Below are 26,185 nucleotides of genomic sequence, written 5' to 3'. Positions count from 1 at the left end.
AGTTTGCAAAGCTGAGCGCCCGACTGTAGGCTGTGGTTACCCAGCTCACTTCATGCCAACAGTCCCTATCCGAGACTGAGTCTCGGGTCCTTGACCTTTTCTCAAGGACCCCTACTCCGCAAGGGATCCTTGAGAGAAGGTCAAAGACATGAAGGAATGACGGGAGAAGGAGAAGGGGTCCTTGAGAGAAAATCATAATAAAGGTGAGGGGAGTTTGAACTAGTGACTCAACACAGCGGGGTGTGTTGGTGAAAGTTAGTTCTCTGGGCCCCACTGGAGGCTGTTGCCGGAACCCCCTGTGATCCAGGTCCTCTGAGTATTGCTTTGGGGAAAATAGCTCCATGTAGAACTAAACAAACTGTGACTCTGGGGCCTGTTTTGCTGTGAGATTTTCCTATAAGGGGAAAGGAAGGTGAGCTCAAGGTGAGGAAGAAGGCAAAGAACAGGAGATTGTCCCTCGCGCCTCAAGAAACTGCCTGGATGAAGTAGCCAAGTGTGGCAGGAGCACTGGTGCCTTCTTTCCCACTCGGAAGTCATTATCTACCCCACAATTAGTCATCCCCCACAGTCAGCTCTTATTCATCCTCCACTCTTGTACAGTCAGACCGTTCTTGGGGGGGGGGGCACTGATAAAGCCTAAGATTGGCGAGGGGTGGCCGTTTGATAGATACCGAGGGTGCGCGGGTAATGCTGAACCAAGAGAAACCAGAGGGATTCTAACCCAAGCGAATTATAAGACCCTTACTCTGTGCTCAAGATTGTCCTTAGCTTTAGGATTAGGGTGGAGAGAGGACAAAAAATATCGGCGTGCTTGCTGCCCTCAGGGTCCTCAATATGTATTTGGAGAGAAAGAATGCACTCTCGAGAAATAGTAGGGTCAAGATCATAAAAATGCCAAAATGTGTGACACAACGTGGTAAGTGCTAGAGGCACTGGGAGGAGAGAGGGAGCCCTGGGGGCCCGAGTGCGCTCACAAAATGTGCAGGACAAACTGGCATTTAAGCCGCAGCCTGAGGAATGCTCAGATTTTGATCAGTGGAGAGAAAGGCAATAGAGGTAGAGGGGATGGTGGCAACTGCGTGTGGGCAGGAAGGAACAGGCGCTGTCCTGGGCGGGGAGCTGGTCCCACCGCAGAGTAGAACAGCAAAGCAGCAAGAAAGAAGCTGTATCAGGGGATCAAGTTCGGGGCAGCCTGGGGCGGGCGGGCGGGCGGGCCTCAGCGGGTTAGCACCGCCTTAGGCCCAGGGCATGATCCTGGAGACCTAGAGTCCCACGTCGGGCTCCCTGCATGGAGCCTGCTGCTCCCTCTGCCTGCGTCTCTGCCTCTCTCTCTCTCTGTGTCTCTCATGAATAAATAAATAAAATCTTTTTTTTTTTTTAAAGGGGGGATCAAGTTCTAGGGCCGAAGACATGGAGAATGACCAAGAAGCAAGATGGGAAGTGTAAGCTGCCTCGGGAGGTTGCGCTTCCTGGATCTCTCATGCGTCCATACATCTAAGCGTTAAGAACTAACTTCCTTCAGAGGCTCCTTTCAAGAACGTTTACAGAAGCCAACGGCCTCGGAGAGCTGGACGGGGACTTCCTCTGGAGCAGACCCGATTACAGGGTAACACAGGCAGAGATGTCTCCCTTCCCTCCTTGGACCAGATTTGTTTCCCTTCCAGGGTAGTGAAAACTTACTGCAGCTTTATCTCCTTTATTAATACAGCTGAAGGACTTCATTCTAGAAGGATGCAGTGAGGTCATAGGGTGAGGAGCAGGCCTGAAATAGTTTCTGCGGGGAGTGTGCAAGAGAATAAACCACAAATGAGAAAAAGAACCAAGAATGCTTCTTTCTACACAGACCCAACCCATGGAGGAAGGGGGATGGACATTTTCAAAATGTGCACCTCCGAATCACTCCGTACCTGCAGGCCTCCTGGACCTATGCAGGCCGAGCTCCACTGAGCCAGGGGTTAGGGGCGGTCCTAAAGGGTTTTGTCTACCTCCGAGTCACAGGCCACGGATGCGGCTCCAAATGCCCAGTCCTGCCTGGTCCCATCACTGAGAATCTCAAATTGGCATGGACAAGTGAAGCTCACAGTAGAGCCGACTCTTGGGTTTGGGATCACAGTCTGTGACTGGCACCTCTCTGGTGGGCAAAGAGGATTCAGCCAGGGTGAGGGTGGGGGTGGCAATCTCTTGTCTCTACCGTCTCGCCTTCCCCCTTGCTCTCGGGGGGAGGACATTCATCTGCGCTGCCTCAGAGCTCCCCTCTGCCCATCTCCACTCACGCCGGGAGTGCTGGACCAGGCCAGTGTCTTGCTTCCAGAGACAAAGTCGGCTGCTCTCGAGAAACTTCCAGCTTCCCCTAGAAGAAGCACGATTCCATATGAACTACCAGTATATTGAGTGCTGACAACGTGTCTGATGCCATTACGTGCGTAGCAAACATTATCTTATTTAATCTATTTAATAATTCTGTAACCCTGGGCAGTCGGGTCCTTTTTTTCTCTTTGGGCAGGTACTTTTATCTTTTATTTATTTTTTTTTGAGAGGGGGGGCAGGTACTTTTAATGTCTTCATTCCCCACTTGGGGCTCCTAAGGCTCAGAGAGGTCAAATAACTTACTGAAGGTCGCACATCTGAGATTTGAGCACATGTCACTGGCCTCCAGAGCCCGTGGTCTTACCTGCTATACCATCCTGCCACCCTCTGCCCCTGCAAGTGGGCCTTTCCTGGTCATCCAGGCCAGGTAAGAACCACCCTAAGCATCATTTACACTGGTTGCAATTCCCTGTGCCCACTGCCACTACCACCACTGATTTGGCTAGGAGATTGGAGGCCTCCCTTCCTTCCTTCCTTCCTTTCCCCTTCATTCTAGCACAGCAGTTCTTGTTTTTCTCTGGGGAGAAGCTATGCCAGGATGCCCCGGCACGCGAGACGTAAATGTTTCAGGTGGAAGTGGATTCGAAGCTTGGACAATTCTTGCCGGCCACCGAGTGGGCGGGCAGCGGTCCCTCACTGAAGGGGCTGGAGGAGCCTGTACTCCTGGGCTCTGGGCTCCTCACTGTGAGGCCTTCAAGGGAAGACTCTCAGGCTCTGTGAGCTCACAGTCCCCGCGGCTCCAGGGAGCAGAACACTTCAAGCGGAGTCGGAACAGAAAAGTGACCTTTTTTTTTTTTTTTTAAGATGTTATTTATTTATTTTTGAGAGACACAGAGAGAAGCAGAAACACAGAGGGAGCCTGATGCGGGACTCGATCTGGGACTCCAGGATCACGCCCTGAGGCAAAGGCAGGTGCCCAACTGCTGAGCCACCCAGGCTGGAGCGACCTGTTTTGAATTGCGGGCCCCGAGGCAGCGAGATGCAAGGGTTTCTGTGCAGGAGCATTGGTTAGGAGGCCCTGAGTCCCGCCTTGAGGTTTGGAGGTGGTGGATTTATTTTCTGAAGAGACCACTGGACCCAGAGGGTAGGTCACGTCGACCACATGGTACAAAGAAGGCTGCCCCCGGGGACGGGGACGGAAGGCGGCTATTTGCAGTCAGGCCCTGATTGCTTTTGGGGGGAGGAGTGAACATTATTGGCAAAAAGCCTAAGAAAGAAAAATCTTTGGAAGCTGGAAAGAGAGCTGCTTTTAGTGGACTGGGGACTAGAGGTTGGCCAAGGCGGCTCCAGAGCCAGGGATCCCAGAAGATGATGCCTCTTCCAGAAAGTTCCTGCCAGAGAAGAGAGTGAAGACTGAGTGACCCAAGGTGGGGTTGGGCTAGAGGCTTGTTGGCAGGTGCAGGACGCATCCCTTCCACCCGACGTATCAAACTGGAGCCCGCCTCAGGCCAGCTCAGGTCCTCTGCTGTACCCCCTGGGCTGCCCACCCTCCCTGCTCCCTGCAAAACTACCGCGTCCTCAGTTGGACTCTTAACAATTGCTTGCACCTGTCTTGCTTTACTTTGCCTTATAGTATAATTCATTTTTGCGCCATAAATTATACATTTTCAAGAGAATAAGCATGTTGTAATTATTTCTCTCACGCCATAGCGCCGGGCAGGCTATGTATACGTGGCAGTGGCTAAGTTATGTGTGTGTGAGTGAGAACCAGGTGAGAAAGGGGGTGTGTGTGTTGAAGGTACTTACGGCTGAAGGAGAGAAAGAGAAAGATGAGAGAAGAGGTGGGAGGGGGAGAAGACAGGAACCCAGGAAGCGAGGAACTAAATAATCGTAAATAACTGGGTAAAAGATTATAATAACTGCCAATAATCGTTGTGTGTTTGCCACGTACCAGGTATAGCAGCTGCCTGGTTCACGTGCGTGTTTGAACCTGAGGTTCACAACAATCTTACAAGGTTGGTACCTTGGGGGCGCCCGGGTGGCTCAGCGGTAGAGCGTCCACCTGTGGCTCAGGCCGTGACCCCGGGATCCCGGGATCGAGTCCCGCATTGGGCTCCCGCAGGGAGCCTGCTTCTCCCCCTGCCTGTGTCTCTGCCTCTCTCTGCGTGTCTCTCTCAGGAATAAATAAACAAAATCTAAAAAAAAAAAAAAAACAGAACAAAAACAAGGTTGGTACCATGGCTGGCCCCGTTTCAACCACGTGACCCCTGAGTAGCAATACCTGCAGGCTGAACTAGGAAACATCCTGCTCTCCAGCCTCCCCTAGTTGTGTTTCCTTATGGCCGCTGTACTTCTCTTTTAAGGCATTTTGTAGGCTTATAATTTTTTAATGATTTATTTGAAATTATTTATTAACCATCTTCACTGACAGAAAGCAAGCTGCGGGAAGGCGGGGAGCACACCGATCCTCTTAAGTAGGTTCCACACCCGACATGGGGCTTGAACTCAGGATCCTGGGATCAAAAATCAGATGCTCTTCCGACTGAGCCAGGCAGGCACTCTGGTTTTCTATCTTTAGTTCCAGGCCGTGCCCTTAGAACCGACACATAGTAAGCACTCGATAAATACGATAAATACGTACTTCCTGACTCTGGGACAGAACAAGGACTGCTTTTTAAAAAGGACAGCCCCTGGGCAGCCCGGGGGGCGCAGAGAGGTTCAGCGCCGCCTTCCGCCCAGGGCATGATCCTGGAGTCCCGGGATCGAGTCCTGTGCCGGGCTCCCTGCATGGGGCCTGCTTCTCCCTCTGCCTGTGTCTCTGCCTCTCTCTCTGTGTGTCTCTAATAAATAAATAAATAACCTTTAAAAAAATAAAGATTACAAAAATAAAAAGGACAGCCCCCAGGATTGTCCAAGCCCTTCCTCTTGGGGCCACCGGCCTCGCCTCTGCACCCTGGTCCTGCCAGGCACTGCCATCCCCTCCTCAGCCTTCACCTAAAGCTGGACTCGTGGGCGTTAAAGGCAGGGCCAAGTTTTTGTCCCAGACGATCCCTGGACTCAGCAAATGCTGATCAGGTGACTGTCTCTCTCTGGCTTAGGATGGAAAGACGCCAGGAAAGATCGAAGCATCTACCCTGATGGGTTACACCAGGGCTTCTAGAAGGGATTTTGTGGCAGGAGGGGGGGGCAGGAGATTGGGTGTCTCTGTGCCTTGTGCAGGCGGCATGATGGATGAGCCGTGGAAAGCCCTCGGATGAAACATGCCAGACCCGCTGCAATAGTATCCCTCCCAACAGCCCAGAATTATATTTCCCTGAAGACACCCTCAATCGTGCTCTGGATTTATACGTGGGTGGCCACCTGCCGGAGCCGCCTCAGTGCTCCCAGAGGTCTGGGTACAGATGCGCAGCAAAGGAAGGTGCAGAGGGGAAGAGGGGACCAAGGGAGGTCTGAACCCCCTTCCCAAGGGCCTTGGCACTTCAAGGAAAGGGAAGGGGTCCTTTAAGGGTTGCCCGGCTGTGCAGGTCCTGCTCCCCCCACCCAGCTGCCAGGTTCAATCTGGGCACACGGGGAACGTTTATTTTCTCTCTCTGTCAAGAAGAGGCTGCGCCCCCGGGTTCCCCCTCACAGACCAAGGGGGTGGGTGGGAATCACGCTCCCCTTCGTGTGCCTGTAGACAACGGGATACAATAGCAGGGCCCGAGGCCCACGCAGACCCCGCAACATCCCCACAGGATGGAGAAGCCCGAGGCTGGCGGGGCTCCCGGGGGAGCCCCGCCAGCCCCGACCCCGCCGCCCTGCTCTCCTGGCTCCCCGGCCCTCGGCCAGCCTCTGCATTTTTGTATCTTTTTCTCATTGCGTGGCCCCCTTGTCTTTAAAAGGCTAAATGCTCGGTACTAAATTTGGTCACACAGAGCTCCAAGATTCCCTGGAATGTCCTCAAGTTTCAAACAGCTCTGACAGCGAGGCCGGCCCGCCCCTGCGTGGGGATTGGCTCGTGCCCTCCCGGCCCTCGGTCGTCGAGCCCTATTGGCCGCTGGGTCCCCCGCCAGGGTCCCCTCCCGGGTCCCCTCCCGGCTCCCGAGCCAGCCTGCAGTTACTACTTGGGCACCGGTGGCACCGCAGGGCAGGCCGGAGGAGCCCGTACTCGACCAGCCGGGGGTCTGCTCCCAAGCCCATCGGCTCCACCCGGACCAGCCGGTGCCCCGCGGCCCTCCAGGCCCCCCCTTCCCCGCGGCCCTCCAGGCCCCCCGCGGCCCCGCATCAGCCGAGATGTCTAAGGTGGCCAAGTACCGCCGGCAGGTGAGCGAGGACCCCGACATCGACAGCCTGCTGTCCACGCTGTCCCCCGAGGAGATGGAGGAGCTGGAGAAGGAGCTGGACGCAGCGGACCCGGACGGGAGCATCCCTGTGGGGCTGCGGCAGAGAAACCAGACGGAGAAGCCGGCCACGGGCGTGTACAACCGGGAGGCTATGCTCAACTTCTGCGAGAAGGAGACCAAGAAACTTATTCAGAGGGAGCTGTCCGTGGACGTGAGTGAGCGGCTGCGGGAGGGGAGGGGCGGCCGGGGGCCGGGGGCTCCGGGGGGACCCCACCCCACGCCCACGACGCCTCTGGCAAAGATGTCAGGCTGCCCGCTGGCGCCTGCTGAACGGCAGGGTGAGCCCCCCCGCAGAGCCGGCGGGTTGGCGGCCTCAGCATCCCGCCTGGAGCGGGACCTGGAGAAGGGCCTCGAGGCTCCTGGTCAGGCTGACCCCGTCCTCCTCCCCCAGCGCTTCCCCCTCCGCGTGCATCTCACCCCTTGCGCGTCTCGGGGGCAGGTGGGGGCCGAGGGTGGCATGATGCTCGCAGGTCTTGGCGGCCACCCCAGGGAGGACAGCCGGCCCTCGGCCGTGCGGGCAGCTGCGGCACACGGACCGTCGGAGGAGGCCCGGGGCAGGTGGGCTTGCCAAAGGGGGCGACGGGTGTCAGGGCTCCGTGAGGCGGAAATGCGCCCTAAGCTGCCGGCCTCAGCTTCCCTGCTGGGGAAGTTGGGGTTTGCACTTCCTGGGGAGCATCCCCTCCGCCCTTTGATACCGAGCCCTTTGGCAAGCCAGCCCGGCCCCTCAGCTAGGGTTAAAGATCCTCGCCAGCAGGGTTTTGCCCCAGGAGGGCACAGAGGAGGGGCGAGGCCGAGGAGCCCGTTCTGGAAACCTCTGCCCACAGGAGGCGGGGCTGAAGAACGTTTTCTGCTTTCCTGAGTTGGGCTGGAGGGGTTCCTTTCCCACCATGTGTTCATCTGCGGGTTTTCGTGGGGCAGCCTTGCCTGCCCCCCAAGTGTGAGCCGTAGAGCCCCTTGTCCCGGCGCAGGCTCAGCGGGGAGGCCGTCCCGAGCGTTCGTGCCGGCTCCTCTACTCAGCAGGGACCGGCCACGACTCTTACCTTGTCCCTCCCGGGGATTCTCACATCAGATAGTTCAGCCTGGACTCTCGTCCTTTGTTCCACTTCTGCGGAGACCAAGGCCCAGAGCGTCCGGTGACGCGTCCATTCCCACAGAGGAAGAGAGAGGCCAGCGTCGCCCTGGAACCCCTGTGACCTGCCCAGCCGGGTAGGAGATGGGGCGGCACAGGTCGCTGAGCCTGTCCGCTGGAGGATGGGAGGTGGGGCGCCTGGGGCCGTGTGTGCCGCCCTGACCCCCCCGGCCCGTGTTTAAGGCTTCACCAAGGAGTTGAAAGTGAGGGGAGTGGGAAGGCTCGGAAATTCGTTACCCCGTGGGCAAGGTGAGTGCCCAGGACGTGGCATGGACACCGATGAACAAATCTAGAAGGTGGAGAGGACACAGGGGGCTCGCGGCCAGGACCTGCGGCTTCGAGGCAGCCATCAGGACATGTGGGGGGGCCCCCAATGCACCTGAGGCCTCGGCCTCCCTGCAGGCGCCCCACTGCGGCCCCGACTCTCAGTCTAGAGCCCGGCCCTCCTCTTCCCTACTGCTGGTCCCGGCCTGTGCCCAGGGGCGTCTGGTGGGCAGAAAGACCCTCCTGAGGCTGAAGGCAAACGCAAAGCATCCTTAATCCCCAGCAGATGCTTAAGCCAAGGGGACTGTGGGGACCGTGGGGACCTGACTCTCGTGCTTCTGGAAACTGAATTCTCTAAAGGCCTTGTCCTCTGCCGACTGAACCCGGGTGAGCCTCGCCTGCCCGCGCCGCCGCCCCCACCCCGCCGGGGCGCACTTGGTTCTGCCCACGGAGCCGCGCCAGGGCAGGGGGGGTGGGCACGGGTGAGCGTCCTTGGTGTGGGAAGACGGCCTCAGGGCCGCCCCTGCCCTGTCCCGACAGGCTGTCCCCTCCCTTCCCCATCCAGCCGGAGGGCAGGTGGGGGCAGCGAGGCGGGAGGTCAGGGCCACGACCGAGCCACCAACCTCATCTCTGGAATCTGGGTGAATGGCAGGATGCCCGCTGCCCCTCCCGTTGGTGAGCTGGGGTCGCTGGGGGCGAGGCCCGCCTTCCTCTGCGTCCCCATGCAAGCTACTTGGTGACTCGCCCCCTCGGCCACAAGGTACCCAGCCCGGGATTGTCGCGGCAATGGGGGGACAACGGCGCGAGGCAATGGCCTTGGCACATAATAAACACGCCCTACATGGAGGCCGTGAAAGGACCACTTGTTTCTCCGCCTGCCCAGCCCTCCCTCCTCCGTCAGTCCGTGCAGAGGGCTGAGCAGCCAAGCCCGCCACTCAAGGCGGGGCCGGGATGGGCAGCAGCTCCAGGAGGGGCTCCAGGCTGGGCGGCTGCAGCTCCCACTGACAGGGGCCTTTGCTCCCTGCTTGGACCCGGGGCGTAGACCGGCTCTAGGAAGTGTAGCCAGATGAGCGTATACTGAGAACCTTCTAGATGCACGTGCTCACCCCTTCCTTTATTTAAGCCTCCCCCTTGTTGGGAGATGGGTGTTCTAATCCCCATGGCACAGAGCAGGAAACTGAGGCCCAGAGAAGCTGAGTAACTGCCCTAGGCTCATGCAGCATCCCGCGTGAAGCCAGCTGGGCTTCGAGGACGCTGCTTCCTCCTCCCTGCCTCCGAGCGTGCAAACCAGGGCAGCAACCCGGGCCCGTCCTGAAGAGCTGATCATCCAGTTAGGATCACAAGACACACACGAGCAGAACCACCGCAGAGCTGGGACAGGCTCAGGCGCCGTCCCAGGAGCAGCGGGCGCCCACGGGGTCTCGCTGGCCGAGCCGTCATCCTGCCCCCAGGACCAGGAGCATCCATATGAGGACCACGGGTGGACAGGTGGGGCGATGGTATTGGGGCATACTCTTAAAGTTAGCCTTGCCTTTTAGACACAAATACTGAAATATTTATGGGGAAAAGTGATAGGATGAGGGGATTTGCTTTAGCACAAGGTGGACACGGGGACTGAGGAGGGAGATGGATGAGATGGGATTGCCTGCCCCTGACAGCTGTTGAGGCTGGAGGATGGGTGTGCCCGCATCCCCATCTCACGGTTCTCTCTCCTTTTGTGCATATGCTTGACGTTTCCCACAACAACGTGTTGGGCTGTTTCTTTTAGACAGAAACTGAGAGTGGAAGGCAGGCCCAGTTTGGGTCCTAGGCTCTGGTTTCTCTGGGGGGTTGGGAGGGCCCCAAGATTCATATTCCAGCTACCGTGCCAGGTGGGTGTCGAGGGTGGAAGGGGCGTCAGGTGGCTTCTCTGTCAGTGGCGAGAACACTCCGGGGCCGGCCTGGGTTGGTTTGTCCCATCCCTCATGACTATTTCTCCCCCCTACTCACCCCCGTGCTTCCTCCGGGTCACAGGTGCCACTCCTGACTGCCGGGCAAGGTCGGCCCCGTGTCTGGTCTGAGCGCTCCCGTGCCCCTCGGCACCAACCCACCCCGTTTTCTTGCCTCCCTCCCTCGCCAGCCTGTGTGATTCTGCAGGACAAGCGCTGACCTGGGGCCTGGCCCAAGGTGGGGCCTCCGCCTTCTGTTTGTTGAATGAAAGTTAGGAGTGGGAGCTGGGGCTCAGCAGGACTGACCCCTGGCTTCCCTCTCTCCCTTTGAAGGAGCAGCCCTATCAGCCTGGGCCCCCTGGGGACTCTCCTTTTGCTCAGGTGGAAGACAAAGCCCCTGGGCAGGTGTGTGGCTAACAGTTCAGTGAAACCCTTGTGCGTGGCTCAGGTTTCAGGAACCTGATCCCAGCAGGTCAACTCGTGTGTTCTCTTTCCTTCCCAAGTGGGAAAGAAAATCTGCAGCCTGCCTCCCCTGTCCTTCTCCCTGGCATTACCAGGGGCCGGGATTAGCACCTCCACGCAGCCAGCAGCAGGCGCAGCTGAACCAGGGGCGGAGGAAGCTCTTTGAGGTTCTCCCTTGAGGGGCTAACCAGAAGCACCCCACGAGCCGGTCGCCCAGCCTCCTGACCTGCCCCTCGGGCCTCGGGCTCACGCAGCCGCTCCCCTCCCTACCCAGGCTCCATTCGTGGCCCAGTGTCCACGGCCCCTCTGCAGGGACGGGGATGCAGGGGTGGCCCGAGGCCGGCAGCGTGAGCCCTCAGTTTGCCCTTTGCAGAGGGCTGGGCCCTATCAGGAGTGCACTGGGCAGCACGACTCAACTATTAAGGAGATTAACCCCGACTGGTACACACCCGAAATAGCCCTGGAGGCTGGGGTGGAGAGGGCAGCAGAGGTGATGGGGCCTGTGGACCTGGGGAGGCAACAGCAGGCAGCCAGTGAGGGTTAGACAAGTTGAAAATCTCTCCCGGGAGGTAGAAGGTGCCTCCTTCCAGAGTTTGAAAATGCAGCTCCGCGATCTCTTAAACAAGTGGTAGGATCCACAGGTGCTTGTTTTCATTGTTGTTCTTGCTCCTGTTTTATACGTTTTCCTCTGTGCTTGTGCGGCGTTGGATTCGATGGACTGTAAGCCCCGAGGCCCCAGCACCCGCTCGCACGTTGGCGCCACCCGTCCCCTGTGCCCGCGGGGTTGAGCTTGGGCAGAGGGAGCGTGGATGAGCCTGGCAGGAGGGGGCAGGGCACACAGGGCCGAGGAGGAGATGCAGAAATGAAGCGGCCCCCGGGGGGGCAGGGGGTGCGATGGTGGACCGGGGTATGAGCCCACGGAGCAAGGGGAGATTTCTCCTGGCGTCTGGCGGGCTGGGGGCTCCCGGGTGTCCGCGCCGAGGCGGGGAGAGCCTATGTGAGCAGACACCTGGGCTGGAGTCAGGTCCTCATCCCACCCGGCTCCCCTCCCCCAGCCTCTCCTTCCACCCAAGGGACGCAGTACCTGTCTCAGACATGCCCGCCAACGGCCAGGTGGGGAGCTAGAGCATCCTGCACCGACCCTTCCAGACCTTTCCAGGTCGGGCCGTGACCTCTCGTTTATCAGACCTCTTGGGGCATAACCGGCAAAGAAGGGGTCTGGACTTGAGTATCCGTTCCCTCCGGGCTCCCTTCGCCCCGGGCAGGGTGGGGAACAGAAAGCCCGCGGGTGTTGGAAGCTTGCAGGGCCAGGTCTCAACCTGCTCGTGCGCCTGCCGGGGCCCTGGGCCAGCGGCGCTGCCACTGCTCTCTGGTCACTGAGCTTCCAGGAGGAAGACGGCAGCGCCTCCAAGGCTGTGGCGAGGACGAGGTTGGCCGAGGCGCATCGTGGGCGCTCCCCTCCCCTAAACCCTTCAGACTGTATACCTGTGGAGATGCCAAATCGACCTTTTGGGTTTGTTTGTTCATCTTTAAGAGATCAAGAGACAATCTGTCAGCAGGAGTGAGGAAATGGCAGAAAGGGAGGCAGAGAGGCAGGCAGCTAGCTTCAGGGAAAGGCAGTGGGTTTAGTTACTTCCTGCCTGGCCCCTTTCTCTTGATTTCTTTTTTTTTTAAGACTTTTTAAAAAATTATTTGAGAGAGAGAAAACATGAGCATGAAAGAGAACGAGCAGGAGCAAGGGGGAGGGTAGACGGAAAACAGACTCCCCACTGAGCAGGGAGCCTGATGTGGGGCTTGATCCCAGGATCCCAGGCCCCTAGGACCGTGACCTGAGCGACTCCAGGCCCCTAGGACCTTGATGTGAGCGACCCCGGGCCCCTAGGACTGTGACCTGAGCGACCCCGGGCCCCTAGGACCTTGACGTGAGCGACCCTGGGCCCCTAGGACTGTGACCTGAGCGATCCTGGCCCTCTAGGACTGTGACGTGAGCCGAAGGCAGATGCCTCACTGACTGAGCCACCCCGGCGCCCCCTTGCCTTGATTCCTCTGAGCCCACTTTATTTTACGCCCCAGGCTCTAGTGGCCCCCTGGGTGGCTGAGTTGGAAACACGGAGTAGGAGCTAAAGGGAGATGGAGGGGAGGTTCAGGACTGGTGAATTCTCCTTGTCTGCAGCTTCCACGAGCTCAGAAAAGCCTAGGCCACTTCGGACAAATTTGGCTCCACCTGTCCCTGGGGTCGGCTGTAGGGACAGCCAGCGGGGTTGGCGGGATGCTACTCAGGGCAGCCAGGCCTCCCGCTCCCTCACACCCCCACCCCTCACCTGTCCTCCCCCACGAAGGACCCACGGGCTCTGCAAGTGGTCACGTCCTCGGCCCTGACTTCTGGATCAGGCCAGCGGGGCCAGCAGAGCCAGGTGGAGCATCCCATGGGCAGACCTTCCGGGGAAGCTCTGGGTGTGGAATGTATGGAGTCAGCACACAGCATAGGGTCTTCACAGACCAGCTGGACTTGGGTTCAGATCCTGCTCTGCTGGTTGCCGGCTGCAGGACCGGAACAAATCGCTTTACCTCTCTGAGCCTGAGTTTCCCCATCTTTAAAATGGAAATAACACCTAGTCATAGGTTAGCTGTGAGGTTTTAGCAAAATCTTATAAATCATATGCATAAAGCAGGTGGCGAGCGCGGGGTTGGAAGCCCAGTAGTGAGGGCCCCTACATGTGACTTCCTCCCTTCCTTCACTGCTCTCCCCTCCACCCGTTCCTGTTCTCAGCATTCTTTTCATAGGCAGGATTTAGGAAATATGTTTTATATCTACAAGGAGGGAGGAGGACTCCATTAGATCATTAATCCTTCGACTATTAGGAGTTTCTATTATACGAGGTACTTTCCGAATGCTGGCACAGGGCACTGAACAAGACAGACGAGGTCCTTGCCCTCATGGTGCTTCTATTCTTATGGGTGAGCCGGAGAACCCGTTTACCTAAATAGATCGCATATGACATATGCACATCATGTATGACACACATGCTACATACATGTAAAGGGAAGAATGCACTTCCAGGAAAGGGTCTATGATGATTTCCTGTAAGGTGGTCAGGGAAGACCTCGCCCAAGAAGTGACAAAGGAGCCGGCCAACAGGAAGGTCTGGGGGAAGCTTTCCAGGCAGAGGGAACAGCAAGCAGAAAGGCCCGGGTAGGGGAGCAGGTTTAGTGTGTCCGAGGAAACGCCAGGCCGGTGTAACAGGAGCAGGGTGCGCGAGGGGCGGGTGGGGGGGGGGTGGAAGAGATAAGGTCCCAGAAGTAAGCGGGATTCAGATAATGAAGGGACCTTATGGCTCAGCAGAGGGAGTTTTTATTCCAAGTGCGGCGAGATGTCACCGGAGGGTTTTGAGCAGGGGAGAGAGGTGACGCGATCGAGGTTCCTAAAAGGATCCATCGCTGTGCCGTCTCTCAGATGAGTAGACGTAGGAGGGCAAGACGGGGGGAGAAGGGAGACCAGCTGGAAGGGTACGAGGGTATGAAGCTCCGGCAAGAGGCCACGGGGCCAGATCTAGGGAACACCCGGAAGGTAGCGGCACGGACGGGAGTGTGGACTCACGGGGGAAGAGCGTGGGCGCGGCCGGGCCTGCCTCAGCTACCCGCTAGGTTTGAGGCCGTTCGCTGAAGCAGGCACAGCAGAAGAGGACTGGTTTTGAGGAGATCAAGAGCTCTGGTCTGAACAGGTTACGTTTGTGGTGCTTGGGGGACGTCCGAGAGCAAGTGTTGGGCGCACCGGCACGTGCAGGCCTGGAGCTCCGCGTGCAGCCCCAGAGCCGCTCGTGTGTAGGCGATCCTTAAAACCGCGAGCCTGGAAGAGCTCCCGTGGGGAAGCCGGAGGAGAAGAGCAGAGGCCCGGGCCCAGGCCCTCCGTTCCCCCATCGTCAGGCACTGGGAGCCGAGACGGGGCCAGCGAGGAGGGAGGCAGGTGGGGGGACGCTCGGAGCCGCTTCACAGGAGCAAGTGGCCCGGGCTGAAGCCGGGAGGCTTACAAGCTGTCACCGTCGTCAGAGGTTAAATGTCGGGTCACAAGAAAAATGCTCAGTGCTCCGTGGGTGAGGTCAAGAAAACACGGAAACACTTCGGGATCCGAGCTCCGGCCCGCGAACCGTCCCCAGACAACAGCCAGCTCCGAGCTGCTCGGAAATCCAGCAGATTTTCACCTCGGGTGCAGCCATCTTCTGTCCCTGGGGCCACCCGTGCCCAGGGAGCAGGGGGGAGCACTCGGGGCCTCCCCGGGCCGCGGCTGAGGCTGGCCCACGCGGGCGGGGTGCGCGAGGCGGGCGGGGGGCACCGGGCCGTGGGGCGGACTGTGTGCTCGCTGCAAGCCTCCGACGAGCACTAATTCTTTAAAAATTAAAATTTTGATTTTAATTTTTAAAAATTTAAAAAGGATTTTATTTATTCGACAGAGACAGAAAGGGAGTACATGCAGGGGGAGAGGGGGAAGGAGGGGGCCCGCCGAGCAGGGGACCCGACGTGGAGCTTTAATGCCTTTCCCGTGTCTCCTTTTGTGCTTGACGATAATGGATTTTTTTCCAACACTTTGTGTTTGTTGAAATATAAAACACGCACAGAAAAGCGTCCAAAACACAACTGTAGAGCTCCATGACTCTCCCAGCGGGAGCCCGGAGGAGAGCAGGACCCCCGCCCCCCCTCCCGAGGCCTGTGCTCCCGGGAGCCCCTCCGCCTCCCACCCTGTAGGCGAGTCCCACGGCTTTCAAGTGTCGCGTGTGTCTGTACCGCACTCGCATCGCTTACATACGCAGCACGTGTTCGTGCACATTATTCACGTATATGACGCGCATGGATGCGATCGCACAGTACGGGGTCTTTCCTGTTCTGCTGCGTTCACTCCGCTTTGTGTGGGTGACACTCAACCGTCGGTCGCCGCAGCCTTTCTGTCGCTGTCTCTGTGCAGGGGCCGCGAGCCCAACGGGCCGCGCTCTGTGTCCGCGGTCACTGGAAGGGCAGGGATGTCTGGGTCGCGGACAGTTTGGGGCTCCGGCACCTCTTGGTGCCCCTGTGACTGCGCTGGTGCCGGGAACACACCTGGGGCTGGAATTGCTGCGTCACGGAAACCGCGGGAGCTTTGGCTTCTTCTCCGCCCTGAGGGATGAGGATTCGGAGCAGGGAGCCCCAAGCCGGGCCCAGTGCCCCCCGGCACCCGGCCCAAGGGCGCCTCTGGGAGCAGCCAGCTGCTGGGGAGCCTTGGCCCCCACTCGGGATCTGCCCCTCGGGGCAGCGGTGGCTCAGCCCGGTGGGCACCTCGGGCACAGCCTCGGGGTCTGCGGCTGACCCGCATCCCGGAGCAGGGAGCCCGCCTCTCCCGGGTCACCGAAGAGCTGTCCCTCCTCCTGTCCCGGCCTGTGCTCCCCGTGTCCTCAGAGGCTGGCTCCTCTAAGCATCTGTCCTCTCTCAGCCTCTCCCTCCCTCCCTCACCCCTGTCTCCCTCCTCCCTCCCTCCCCCTTCCCTCCCCCATCTCTCTCCCTCTCTCCCTCCCTCCCTCCCTCCCCACCCTCCTCCGTCCTTCCCCATGCCCCTCCATCTCCCTCCCTCCCTACCCCATTCCCTCTCCACCCTCCTCTCTCTGCCTCCCTCTCTCTGTCACCCCCCTCTGCCTCCCCCTTCCTCCCCTCCTCTCCCCCTCCTTTCCTCCCTCCCTCCCCTCCCTCCCTCTCTCTGCCTCCCTCTCTGTCACCCCCCTCCTCCCCCCTCCCCTCCACCCTCCCTCCTTCCTACCCTCCCTCCCCCCTCCTCCCTCCTCCCCCCTCCTTCCCTCTTCAACATTCCTTCCTCTGGGCTTTCTCTGTCCAGTTCTCACCTTCTCTCTTTCCCTTCGCGGCAGCCATCGAGCTGCAGGGAGTCCTGTCTACAGGGACTCTCACCTGGGCCCAGGAGCTGGGAGGTGTCGGGGCCCCAGGGCCCCGGGTCCCTTAGCCGGGGGTGCTTTCTCAGTTCTCCCGCCATTACCTTGTGGTATCAGCCACTTGCTCCTTCTCAAAATACTCACCCCTCTCGGTGCCAAGACACCACACTCATCACCTGTCACCTGGCTCTCTTGTCCCTCCCGCTGTTCCTTCCTCATCTCATCTGAGGGCGGCTCTTCCTCCGACGCCTCGGGATGTGGTTTCTCAGGGCCCCGGGCTCCCTATGCCGCCACGTGGGTACCCTCGTCCAACCCCACGGTCCAGCTACCAGCCGTGTGCTCTCTCTCCATCTCTGGCCTAGATCTCTGTTTTGAGTTCTAGATCATTCACTTGCCTCTTGGACTCCTCAAGTGTCTCAGATTCAACTCGTCTAAAAATAAATTAATCATAGTCACCTCACCCCACCCCTCAGCCTGCTGTCGCCCCTGCATTCTACACTTGGGTGAATGGAGGCACACCTGGGGCGGAACCCTGGGGACTCTCCTGCTCTAACCCCTCGCAGGGCTCGCAGCTCTCACGGTGACGCGGTCCCATCCAGGGACCCGTGCCACCTCTCCTGATGCTCCCCCTCCTCCCTGTCGCTGTTTTGCTGTCACCCATATCGCTTATCAGCCGCAGCATGCCGTGACCTCCCACCCGATCTGTCTCTCTTCTCACCCCGTTGCAATCCATCCCCCCCACAGCTGCCAGTGTCTTATTATAAAATGGAATCATGACCTCGACACTCTGCTGCGTAAAAGCCTTCATTGCTCAACATAGCCTCCATGATCAAATTCACACTCCTCAGTCCGGCTTAGGAGGCCCTTGGCAGCCCAGCGCCGCCCTATCTCTGGAGCTACTAATGCTCTTCTCCTTGACTTTTACCCTTTGCTACAGTCACACTTGAGCACGGGTTCTCCAGTGGGGCCACGCTTCGTCTTGCGTCCTCTGCCTCTGCACACGCCGCCACCTCTGGGATGCCGGCCCCACCTGGGCCTCACCCATCGGGATCCTTTCAAGGCTCAGCTCAGGTGACAGCTTCCTAGGTCCCCGATCCCTCAACCCCTCCTGGGGTGTGTGCTCAAAGCACCACCTGTCTGCAGCCCCTGTCACCTTCCGCAGCACACGCACACCTAACACACTGTCTCGGCGTGTCTGTTTCTGTGCCTCCTTCCCGTGGCTTCTTGGGAGCCAGGCCTGACTCTTCCTCGTCTCCGTGTCCCCAGCAGCGAGCAGAGCGCCAGGCTCAATAAATGTTGAGGGAATGGAGGACGAATAGTTTACAAATGCCGTTCTTGTCATACTTGATCGAATCTGCAGGAGTTCTGAATTCATCTAAATTCTTCTGAGACAATTTGAAAATATGATTTTGGGGGCACCTGGCTAGCTTGGTTGGTAGAGCAGGCAACTCTGGACAGTGGGTCATGAGTTCAAGCCCCACGTTGGGCATAGAGCTTACTTAAAGGAAGTAATAGTAAAAAAGAAAATATGATTTTTATGTCCAGATCCTCAAACTGAAGACAACTTGGCAGTGATTCTTTTTTTCCCAGTTTCTGTAAACAACCAATTAAGTCAGCCCAGAAGTTTACACTCTGGAATCTGCATCGTTGGGATGGGTCATTGCCATATTTCCCTTTCAGTTTGTTCTGGACAGAATGAGCCTCGAGGACTCATTTTTTAACTTTTTCCATTTTTTCTTCCATGTTCTCCTCTTTCCCAGCTCTCTAGGGACCTGAGATTGTAGGCTGACATTTTTCACTCGACCCAATCAAATTCGCCCATGATCTCTGGGGCCACAGATATACCCTAAAGAGGACAGTAATAATTTGTTCTGTATACAGCCAGCCCGAGGCCAGCAGCTCCCATTTGCTGAGTGCTTCCCTAGGATGTCTGGAGAAGTTCAGCCACTTTGCCTCTAGATCTAGAAAAAGTAATATGGCTTCTCTAGAGAACTTAAGAGGATGACCTCTTTGGGCCCCACACATACACCAGGAGAGCTGTCCTGGGATACAGAGCACCCACCCTTTTGGGATATGTGGGTACGATGACCCAGAAGGTCTGGACATACCAGTCCTGTTAGGTCCTCGTAGACAAACAATCAGCTCTTCCCAGCCAGGGCTCTACAAGAGAACTCAGCCCTACAGGAAATTACTGAAGTGATTATTTCCTCAATTCTCCCAAAGATGCAAAATAGCAGGTCCCATTCTGGATATACAGGACAGACACTAATCCATTACTCACAACCATGCCTTCAGGCATCGAGGACTTCCATTTTCTCCTGGAACCCCGGCTGGCTGATGGAGGATGACATCGAGCCATCTTGCTTGTATCAAGTTTCCCCAAGATGCATCATGTCAACTGCTCCAACGGGAGCGTCTCTGGCACTTGCCGCTGACTGGTGACCTACCTGTTCCCTGGTCCTTTACTGCACTGACAAACATAGTGTATTTGAAATCACCAAGAAAATGCTTAATAATGACGTCAGAGTACTGAAGACTCGGGAGGGCAAGGAGATGCCCCCCACCCCGCCCCGCCATCTATAATCCTTATCTTAAAGGTGGAAATAGCAGGTGGTACATAAGCATGGAGGTGCTATTTCTAGATGTACTGTTTTTTAAAGATTTTATTTATTTATTTGACAGAGAGAGAGAGAGAGAGAGTGCATGGGCAGAGGGAGGGGCAGAGGGAGAAGCAGACCCTCCACTGAGCAGGGAGCCTGATACGGGGCTCAATGTGGGGCCTGCTCCCAGGACCCCGAGATCACGACCCGAGCTGAAGGCGCCGATGCTCACCACTGAGCCCCCCAGACACCTCCAGATGTACTTTCTTCAAACAGTAGCCTCTAATCACCGGATTCCCCACTACTGGGAAGCAGGGCCTTCCTGTGAAGTGTTTGCAAGCGGAAATGGCACAAAGAAGCTCCTGCCACTGATTTATATGGAAATTGTTCTGAGCATTCCCAGACCCCAAAAGGCTTTTCTGATACCTTAGGACACGTCTTGCTGACGGATGCAGGGACAGGTGGACAGATGTGGAGCCCAGGGGGAGCAAGGGGCCGCAGACACAGTTGGGAGCCCTGGCCGCTGGAGGTGGTGGTGTGAGTGTGGTTGGGGGGGGTCCCCCTCGCGCTGCCCCAGGCCGCCCCCACCAGCTGGCGCGGCTGCTATTTCTGCTTTCCCCCTTTCCTCCTAGAAGCGAGGATGACTTCAGCTTCCTTTCAGTTGGGAAAACAGGCAGTAGCATCAGTCTCCTGAAAGCAAAGAGGCACAGGGCCAGCTTCCGAAAAGCAAGGGCGACCTGCAGAGTGAACAAGGCTCATTATAGCCAACCTGCCAAACATGGGGGAAATAGCACCGATTCCTCTTCATTAGCTCCAGGGAGCAGCCACCGTCAGGTTTGGGAGCACATGCGTCTGTGTGCACGTCCCCCTGTGGCTGAGCCGCTGTGTTCACTCACACACAGTCACACAAATTGTGTTTCCTGCTTTTTTTCTTATCAGAGTGCAGTCACTGTCCCACGTCACTGAAAATTCTTCCCACACATCATTTCAGTGGATGTCAGCATTAAACCTTAGTGCATCGTATGGCCTGCTTGGGCCCTATGTCTATATTTGGACATTTACATGGTTTCTAATAAATGTATTTTCCAAGGGCCCACACAGATCCCAGAGCACAGGCTCCTTCCCTGGCCTCTGGCACCCATCCCCAGAGAGGTGGGGCCGGCCAAACGGGATGATAAATAGAATGGGTAGCAGGCCGTCCGGCTGGGACTCACGGCCAGCTGGGGAAGCAAAACCCTGAAGGGAGGGGAAGACTCACCGGGCGCTGGAGAGGAAGGCACCGGTGGTCACTCTCAGGACACACTCCACAGCCCAGGCCAACACGAGGCCACACGCGCTGTTTTCTAGGGGATCAAGTTCCTGATGTTGGCGCACCTGCCAAACAGGGTGAACCACCTCCCCCTCACCGAGGCTCCCGGGAATGGGTCAGCGGGTTGTGCCTCGGAGGGAACACGTGTGCCTGGCTTCCTGCTGTCCTGGGAGGAAGAACTTGTTACCACTTAAAGAGAGGATCAAGGCTCCAGCCTTGGAAGATTCCAGATCTTAGGGAGGATGTCAAGACGGGAAGCTCAGTTAGTCCGGCCCCCGCTTGCAGGGGGCCCTGCCCCAAGCGGTGCAGGTGCACGCACCACAGCTGCCACCCAGGCCTGGGCGTGAGGCATCCTTCTCCTTCCCGAGAGGAGGAGGAGAGCGCCTTACACCAGGGGCCTGCAGGTAGGCCCTGCACCGCTTCCCCACCTCGGGCTCCCTTAATCCCCGCCGCCTGCCTCCCTCCGCAGGCTTTACCTGCTCGACAGGTGGAGAAACTCAGAGGTTACCCAGCTGCTGAGCAAGGAACTCTTTCTTCTAACTTCAGGTGCCAACAAACTGCGTAACTTAGGGGAAAAATATCGGTCTCTTGGGCTTTCCTGTTGGACTCCGCTTGAACAAGAGATACATTTGCTCATTCATGGACAAAACATCCCCAGTGCACCCATTTCTGGGGTCAGCTCAGTCCTGGTGGCCACCTTGGCGCTTGTCACTGCGCGGCATCCTGCAAACACTGTGCTGTCGCAGGTGGGCACTGGCCTCCCTGCCCTCAGAGAAGCCCCGGGGCACAGCTGGCAGGAAACGCTCCTGGCTGTTCTGGGGTGACTCCTCCTCCCATCCTGCAGGATCCTTGCCCTCTGGCTCCCTGAGCCCTTCTCCCTAACACAGACCCCAAAGACTCACTCACCTAGCTTCTCTCTCCTCTTCCAGATTGCCGCTCCCCTTCTCCCTTGAGGTCCTTCTCCCCCAGCCTGGCTGTGGAAGAGGTTGTGGTCTTCCCAGCTTGTCTCTGCCTAATGACACTGGAGCCAGCCACACAAACCCTTTATTATTTAGGGGTTTTCATATTGCTCATCATACATGGAAATAAACAGAGGAAAATACATCAGGCCCAAATGGGAAGAGACCATCATTCCGGATCTGAACTGCCCGATATGATACCTCTTGCTCCGTGCGGGGTCACGCACTGATACGGGGCCAGTCAGGAACGGAATGTGCCAGAAGTGTGAAAAGTACATCAGATTTTAGATTGAGCAAGAAGGAAGGAATGTAAAATCTTATTAATGACTTTATATTGATTATATATTGAAAAGATACACGTTTTCAGAACATTAAGTTAGTTTCACTTGTTTCTTTTTACTTTAGAACGTTTAAAATTGATTATATAGCTCACGTTATATTTCGGCTGGATGGTGCCCGTCTACAATGCAGTGGTTCCAACTGTGGTATCCGGCATACAGGTTTTTTGGGGTTTTTTTGTTTGTTTTCCTTTTTACACTTTGATTTCTTTATTTGTTATCCTTTAGAAAGTAAAACAAGGGGTGCCTGGGGGGCTCAGTGGTCAAGCATCTGCCTTCGGCTCAGGGCGTGACCCCGGGGTCCTGGGATCAAGTCTCGCATTGGGCTCCACAGGGAGCCTGCTTCTCCCTCTGCCTGTGTCTCTGCCTCTCTCTTTCTCTGGGTCTCTCGTGAATAAATAAATAAAATCTAAAAAAAAAAAAAAAAAGCAAAACAAGATAGTATGTAAAGTGAGATTTTGTTTAGCATAACCCTTCTATCATTGTGTAATTAAGACTAAAATCTCTCTTCATTACCTTAAAATTGCTTTTATTAAGATATTACTCACATGCCACAAAAATTCACCCTTTTAAAGTGTGCGACTCAGGGGCGCTTGGCTGGCTCAGCCGGTGGAGCACGTCACTCTTGATCTCGGGGTTATGAGTTTCAGCCCCACGTTAGGTGTAGAGATTACTTCAAAATAAAATCTCAGGTGTGCCCGGGTGGCTCAGTCAGCTGAGCATCCGACTCTTGATTTCAGCTCAGGTCATGATCTCACGGGGCATGAGCTCGAGCCCCACGTCAGGCCTTGCGCTCAGTGGGAAGTCTGCTTGAGATTCTCTCTCTCCCCCTCTGTCCCTCCCCCACACATTCTCCCTCTCTCAAATAAATAAATCTTTAAAAAAATAGTAAAATAAAAAGTTAAATAATAACAACGTTAATGACAATAAAGTGTGCAATTCAGTAGTTTTTTAGTATATTCATGAAGTTGTGCAGTCAACACCACTACCTAACTCCAGAACATTTTCATCACGCCAGACCCATGAGCAATGACTCGCCAGTTCCTCTCTCCCTGCACAGGCCCTGCATCCACGTATCTACTTTCTGTCTCCATGGTCTTGCTTATTCTGGACATTTTGTAGAAATGGAGTCACACAGTATGTGGTCTTTGGAGCCTGGCTTCTTTCATACGGTATCTTTCAAGATTCATCCGTGTCGTAGCAGCATTCTTTCTCATGGCTGAGTACCATTCCTTCATAGAGGCCACACGTTGGTGATCCACTCAGGAGCTGGTGGGTATTTGGGTGGTTTCCACTTGGTTATTATGAATAACGTTGCTGTGAACGTTTGTGCATAAGTTTTGTGTGGACCTATGCTCACGATTCTCTTGGGTTTATACATAGGCGTCAATTTGCTGGGTCATATGAGAACTCTGTATTTCACTTTTTGAGAAACTGCCAAACTGGTTTTGAAGGCTGCTACACCATTTTGCATTCCCACCAGCAACGTACAGAGTTCCATTTTCTCCAGATCCTCCTTACCACACATTATTGTCTGTTTTTTTAATTATTATTATAGCCAGCCTCGTTGGCCTGAAGTGTATCTCATTATGGTTTTGTTGACCTCAAAGGGTAGGAGTTGTATTTCATTGAATAATGTGCCAGTCTCCATGTCCTATTCTTTTTTTTCTTAAGATTTTATTTATTTATTCAACAGAGATGCAGAGAAAGAGGCAGAGACACAGGCAGAGGGAGAAGCAGGCTCCCTGTGGGGAGCCCAATGCGGGACTCGATCTCGGGACCCTGGGGTCATGCCCTGAGCACCCCCAGGTGCCCCTCCCTGCCCCTATTCTTTAAATCCCTTTCCTCTTCTTGATGATTTTGGTTGTTACTTACACACCTACGACTCCCAAATCCACAGCTCAAGCCCAGATCTCTTTCCTGACCCTAAGATCCTTATTGATGCCCACGTGTTAGGCATTTAAGTTTTGTTGTCGCTGCAACAAGTCATCATCTCAATTCCCATCCTCACCTTCCCCTCCATGGTCCTTGTTGTGGTTATAAGCATCGCCATCTACCTGGTCGGCAAGTCTTGACAATCCTCCCCTCTTCCTGCCCTTCCCTGCCTCTGAATCATGACCTGGAGCCCCAGAAGTGTCTAGAGAATTCATCTCCTCTTCCTTGTGCTCCCTGCTCAGCCATGGTCCAGGATCTCATCACTTCTTGCCTGGGCTTCGTGATAGCCTCTCTTCCCCTCCTGCTTCTCCTGCCCTCAGCTCCCTTCTCCAAACAGCTGCCAGGCCTATCTTTCTCAAACACAAATCTGAGGGCCACTTCTCTCGTCAGGAATCTGTATGCTTCCCCATTGCCCACTGGTGAAGCCACGTCCCGCGGCGGGATGCACAAAGTCTACCGTGGCCCGGCTCAGGGAGCCGTTCTGGTCTCTCTCACCACCGCTCCTCAGCATCCCTCCGGTCACAAAGGACTTCCCAGCCATCCCTGGACGTGGTGTGCTCCAAGAATCACATGCTTTCCCCATCCTGTTCCCTCTGCTGAGGAAGTCCTTCTCTTGTCGCCCGCGCCCAAGTGACCTCCTCTGAAGCCGTGCCCTCACCTCCTCCAGGCTCTCGCCTCCCACTGTGTACGCACTGGGGCCTGTACTGTTGACGTCCCTGACTTCATGGATCGGCACCGTATTTGCTGCCTCTCCTCCCCCCACATCTTGGCTTCCTTCCCCACCCCCGCCAGTAGCATGACCAGCCCCACCCTCCAGGTCTCCTGGAGCTTAAAGATTCAGCTGAACGCTCAGGCTGTTTCCTGACTGACGGGCTCCCCAGTGTGCTGCTTCTCTCAGCCAACAAGGGGACTCGTCCTCAATGTGGCCTGGGCCACAAAGAACCTGTGCCCCCTCAGGCCTCAGCTGCTGGGAGGGAGCTGCTTTTGGGGGTTGTAATGACCCTGCAGCACAAAAGGAGGAAGTTTCCAGAACAACTAGCAAGTGCCTGAAACCTGGGACATGGTGGCTCACAGTGTATCATTTTGCCAGGGTCACAGTCCCCAGGAGGAGTCGGCAGGGAGTGGAGGGAGCATGGAGGCCACGAGTCCTCTCCCTTTCCACACTCTTGTTCCCTCCAAGGCTTCAGGATGCTGAGTAATAGGGTAGCGGCTGGGATGGCCGGATGTGGGCTGGAGGGTGGGGGGTGTGGTGGCCCCCAGGGAGCTCTGTCCTCCGCTCTGGCCCGGCCGGTGGGCATGACGGCCTAGAAGGGACGCCCACCGTAGCTGCCAATGATCTGAACCAGAGAGGGACTCAACTTTGAAGCAGCAGGACCAAGATCCCCTGGAAAGTTCTAGTTAGACCAGAATGACGGGCTCAACACAAGTACGGAACCCTCAGCCTGGAGAAGGGCAGCCTCCTTCGGGAGAGGCCTCGAGCCTCCCCGCACCCAGTGCCCCGGAGCAGAAGGTGGCTCTGTTGCCCAGGAGCCCAGGGCCACGGGAGCCGCGGGGCTTTGCACAACACCTTTAGGAGACAAGGAGGCTTGGCTTCCTGGGCGGCACCAGGGTCCGGGTCACGGGGACGAGCACGACCCGTGTGGTGGGGACACGGGTGGGAGGGAGGCTCTCCAGCAGGTGCTTCCTAAGCGCGAGGCCCTCTGCAGGCCAGGCGCCGTCGGTGGGACAGGCGAGTGAGGGCGGAGGAGCGGGGCAGGGAGGGTGCCCCCCCACCCCCCCAAGGACCGCTCCTGTCCTCAGGCCAGGCAGTGGTGGCACAGCTTCGTGAAACAGCTTTTTCTGTCTTTTAACGATACGCACGGAACTATCCATGAGTGAAACGAGGCCCAGGGATTGGCCTCCAAGGCCTGGGCCCCGGAGGACGGCGGGGGGCCGCGCTGGGAGAGGGGAGGCAGGGCCCAGCCGGGAGGCGGCGGTGGGGGCGGCCCAGCGGGACTGATGGGGGAGGCCCCCGCAAGGTGGGTGCAGGACATGTGGGGCGGGGAGACCCTCGACGGCCGCCCGGGCTGGGGCTGGGGGAGCCGGGAAGGCCAGCCTCTGCTGTACCCCGACGTCCGCGGCCCCTGCTGTCCGCGAGGCCCAGCACTGGCTACGGAATTTGCAGGCCCTGGTGTAAAACGGAAACAGGGGGCGCGTTGTTGGGTCCCTCGACGGCCCCTGGGGGGGGCGGGCGGGAGAGCCCTCCGCAGACCTGCTCCCGAAACCAGGCATGATTAGGCAACTGCGGCCTCCTCGCTCTAGGACGGGCCGGAGGGGGCTGGCGCGAGCCAGGGCCTTGCTCCTGGCCCCAGGCGGAGGGAGGACAGCATGTTCCTCCCGCTCCCCCTTGGGACCTGAGTGGGACCCAGCGCTCCGGGACAAACAGCTTACATTTAGGTCAGTCTCCACAGTGTTTTGCAGACTCGCTGGGGTTTTTAATCTGTGCCCGGATGAGGTAAGGAAGCAGAGAGCAGGCATTTCAGGGAGCGGAGTGCTAAGGGCACTTGTTTGTTTCTACAAAGAGATTTCCCGGCTTCTCCAAAAATGGGGTTTGCTACAAGCTTCCCAGCATGAGTCACCAGACCAGTTGGCAAAACACGAAGGTCTGCAGAGAGCACTGGAGCTGA

General features: G+C 57.0%; 1 protein-coding gene and 1 long non-coding RNA gene across 3 annotated transcripts in view; one reads left to right on the top strand and one right to left on the bottom strand.

Annotated features, from left to right (window-relative positions):
- Positions 1–6,356: 6,356 nt before the first annotated feature.
- The window catches only part of LMOD1 (leiomodin 1), a 34,613-nt gene continuing 14,784 nt past the window's right edge, over positions 6,357–26,185 (top strand). The window contains exon 1 of one of the 2 annotated variants that reach the window (XM_072831413.1): positions 6,357–6,840. In XM_072831413.1, coding sequence (XP_072687514.1) covers positions 6,580–6,840 — 261 coding nt within the window. In that variant the 5' untranslated portion in view covers positions 6,357–6,579. Of the gene's footprint in view, positions 6,841–9,534; positions 9,571–26,185 lie in introns of those variants that run through there. The other variant, XM_072831414.1, reaches the window with a different exon arrangement.
- LOC140636001 (uncharacterized) lies at positions 19,027–21,971 on the bottom strand. Its single transcript, XR_012033384.1, has 3 exons — positions 20,237–21,971; positions 19,405–19,715; positions 19,027–19,300 (listed from the first exon to the last, which is right to left on the bottom strand). It is a non-coding gene; the product is annotated as an uncharacterized lncRNA (long non-coding RNA).

This window comes from Canis lupus, chromosome 6, assembly GCF_048164855.1.
Source record: "Canis lupus baileyi chromosome 6, mCanLup2.hap1, whole genome shotgun sequence".
NCBI classification, from domain to species: Eukaryota; Metazoa; Chordata; class Mammalia; order Carnivora; family Canidae; genus Canis; species Canis lupus.
Note: the sequence above shows the minus strand (reverse complement) of the source record. Positions and strands in the feature narration are given on the sequence as shown.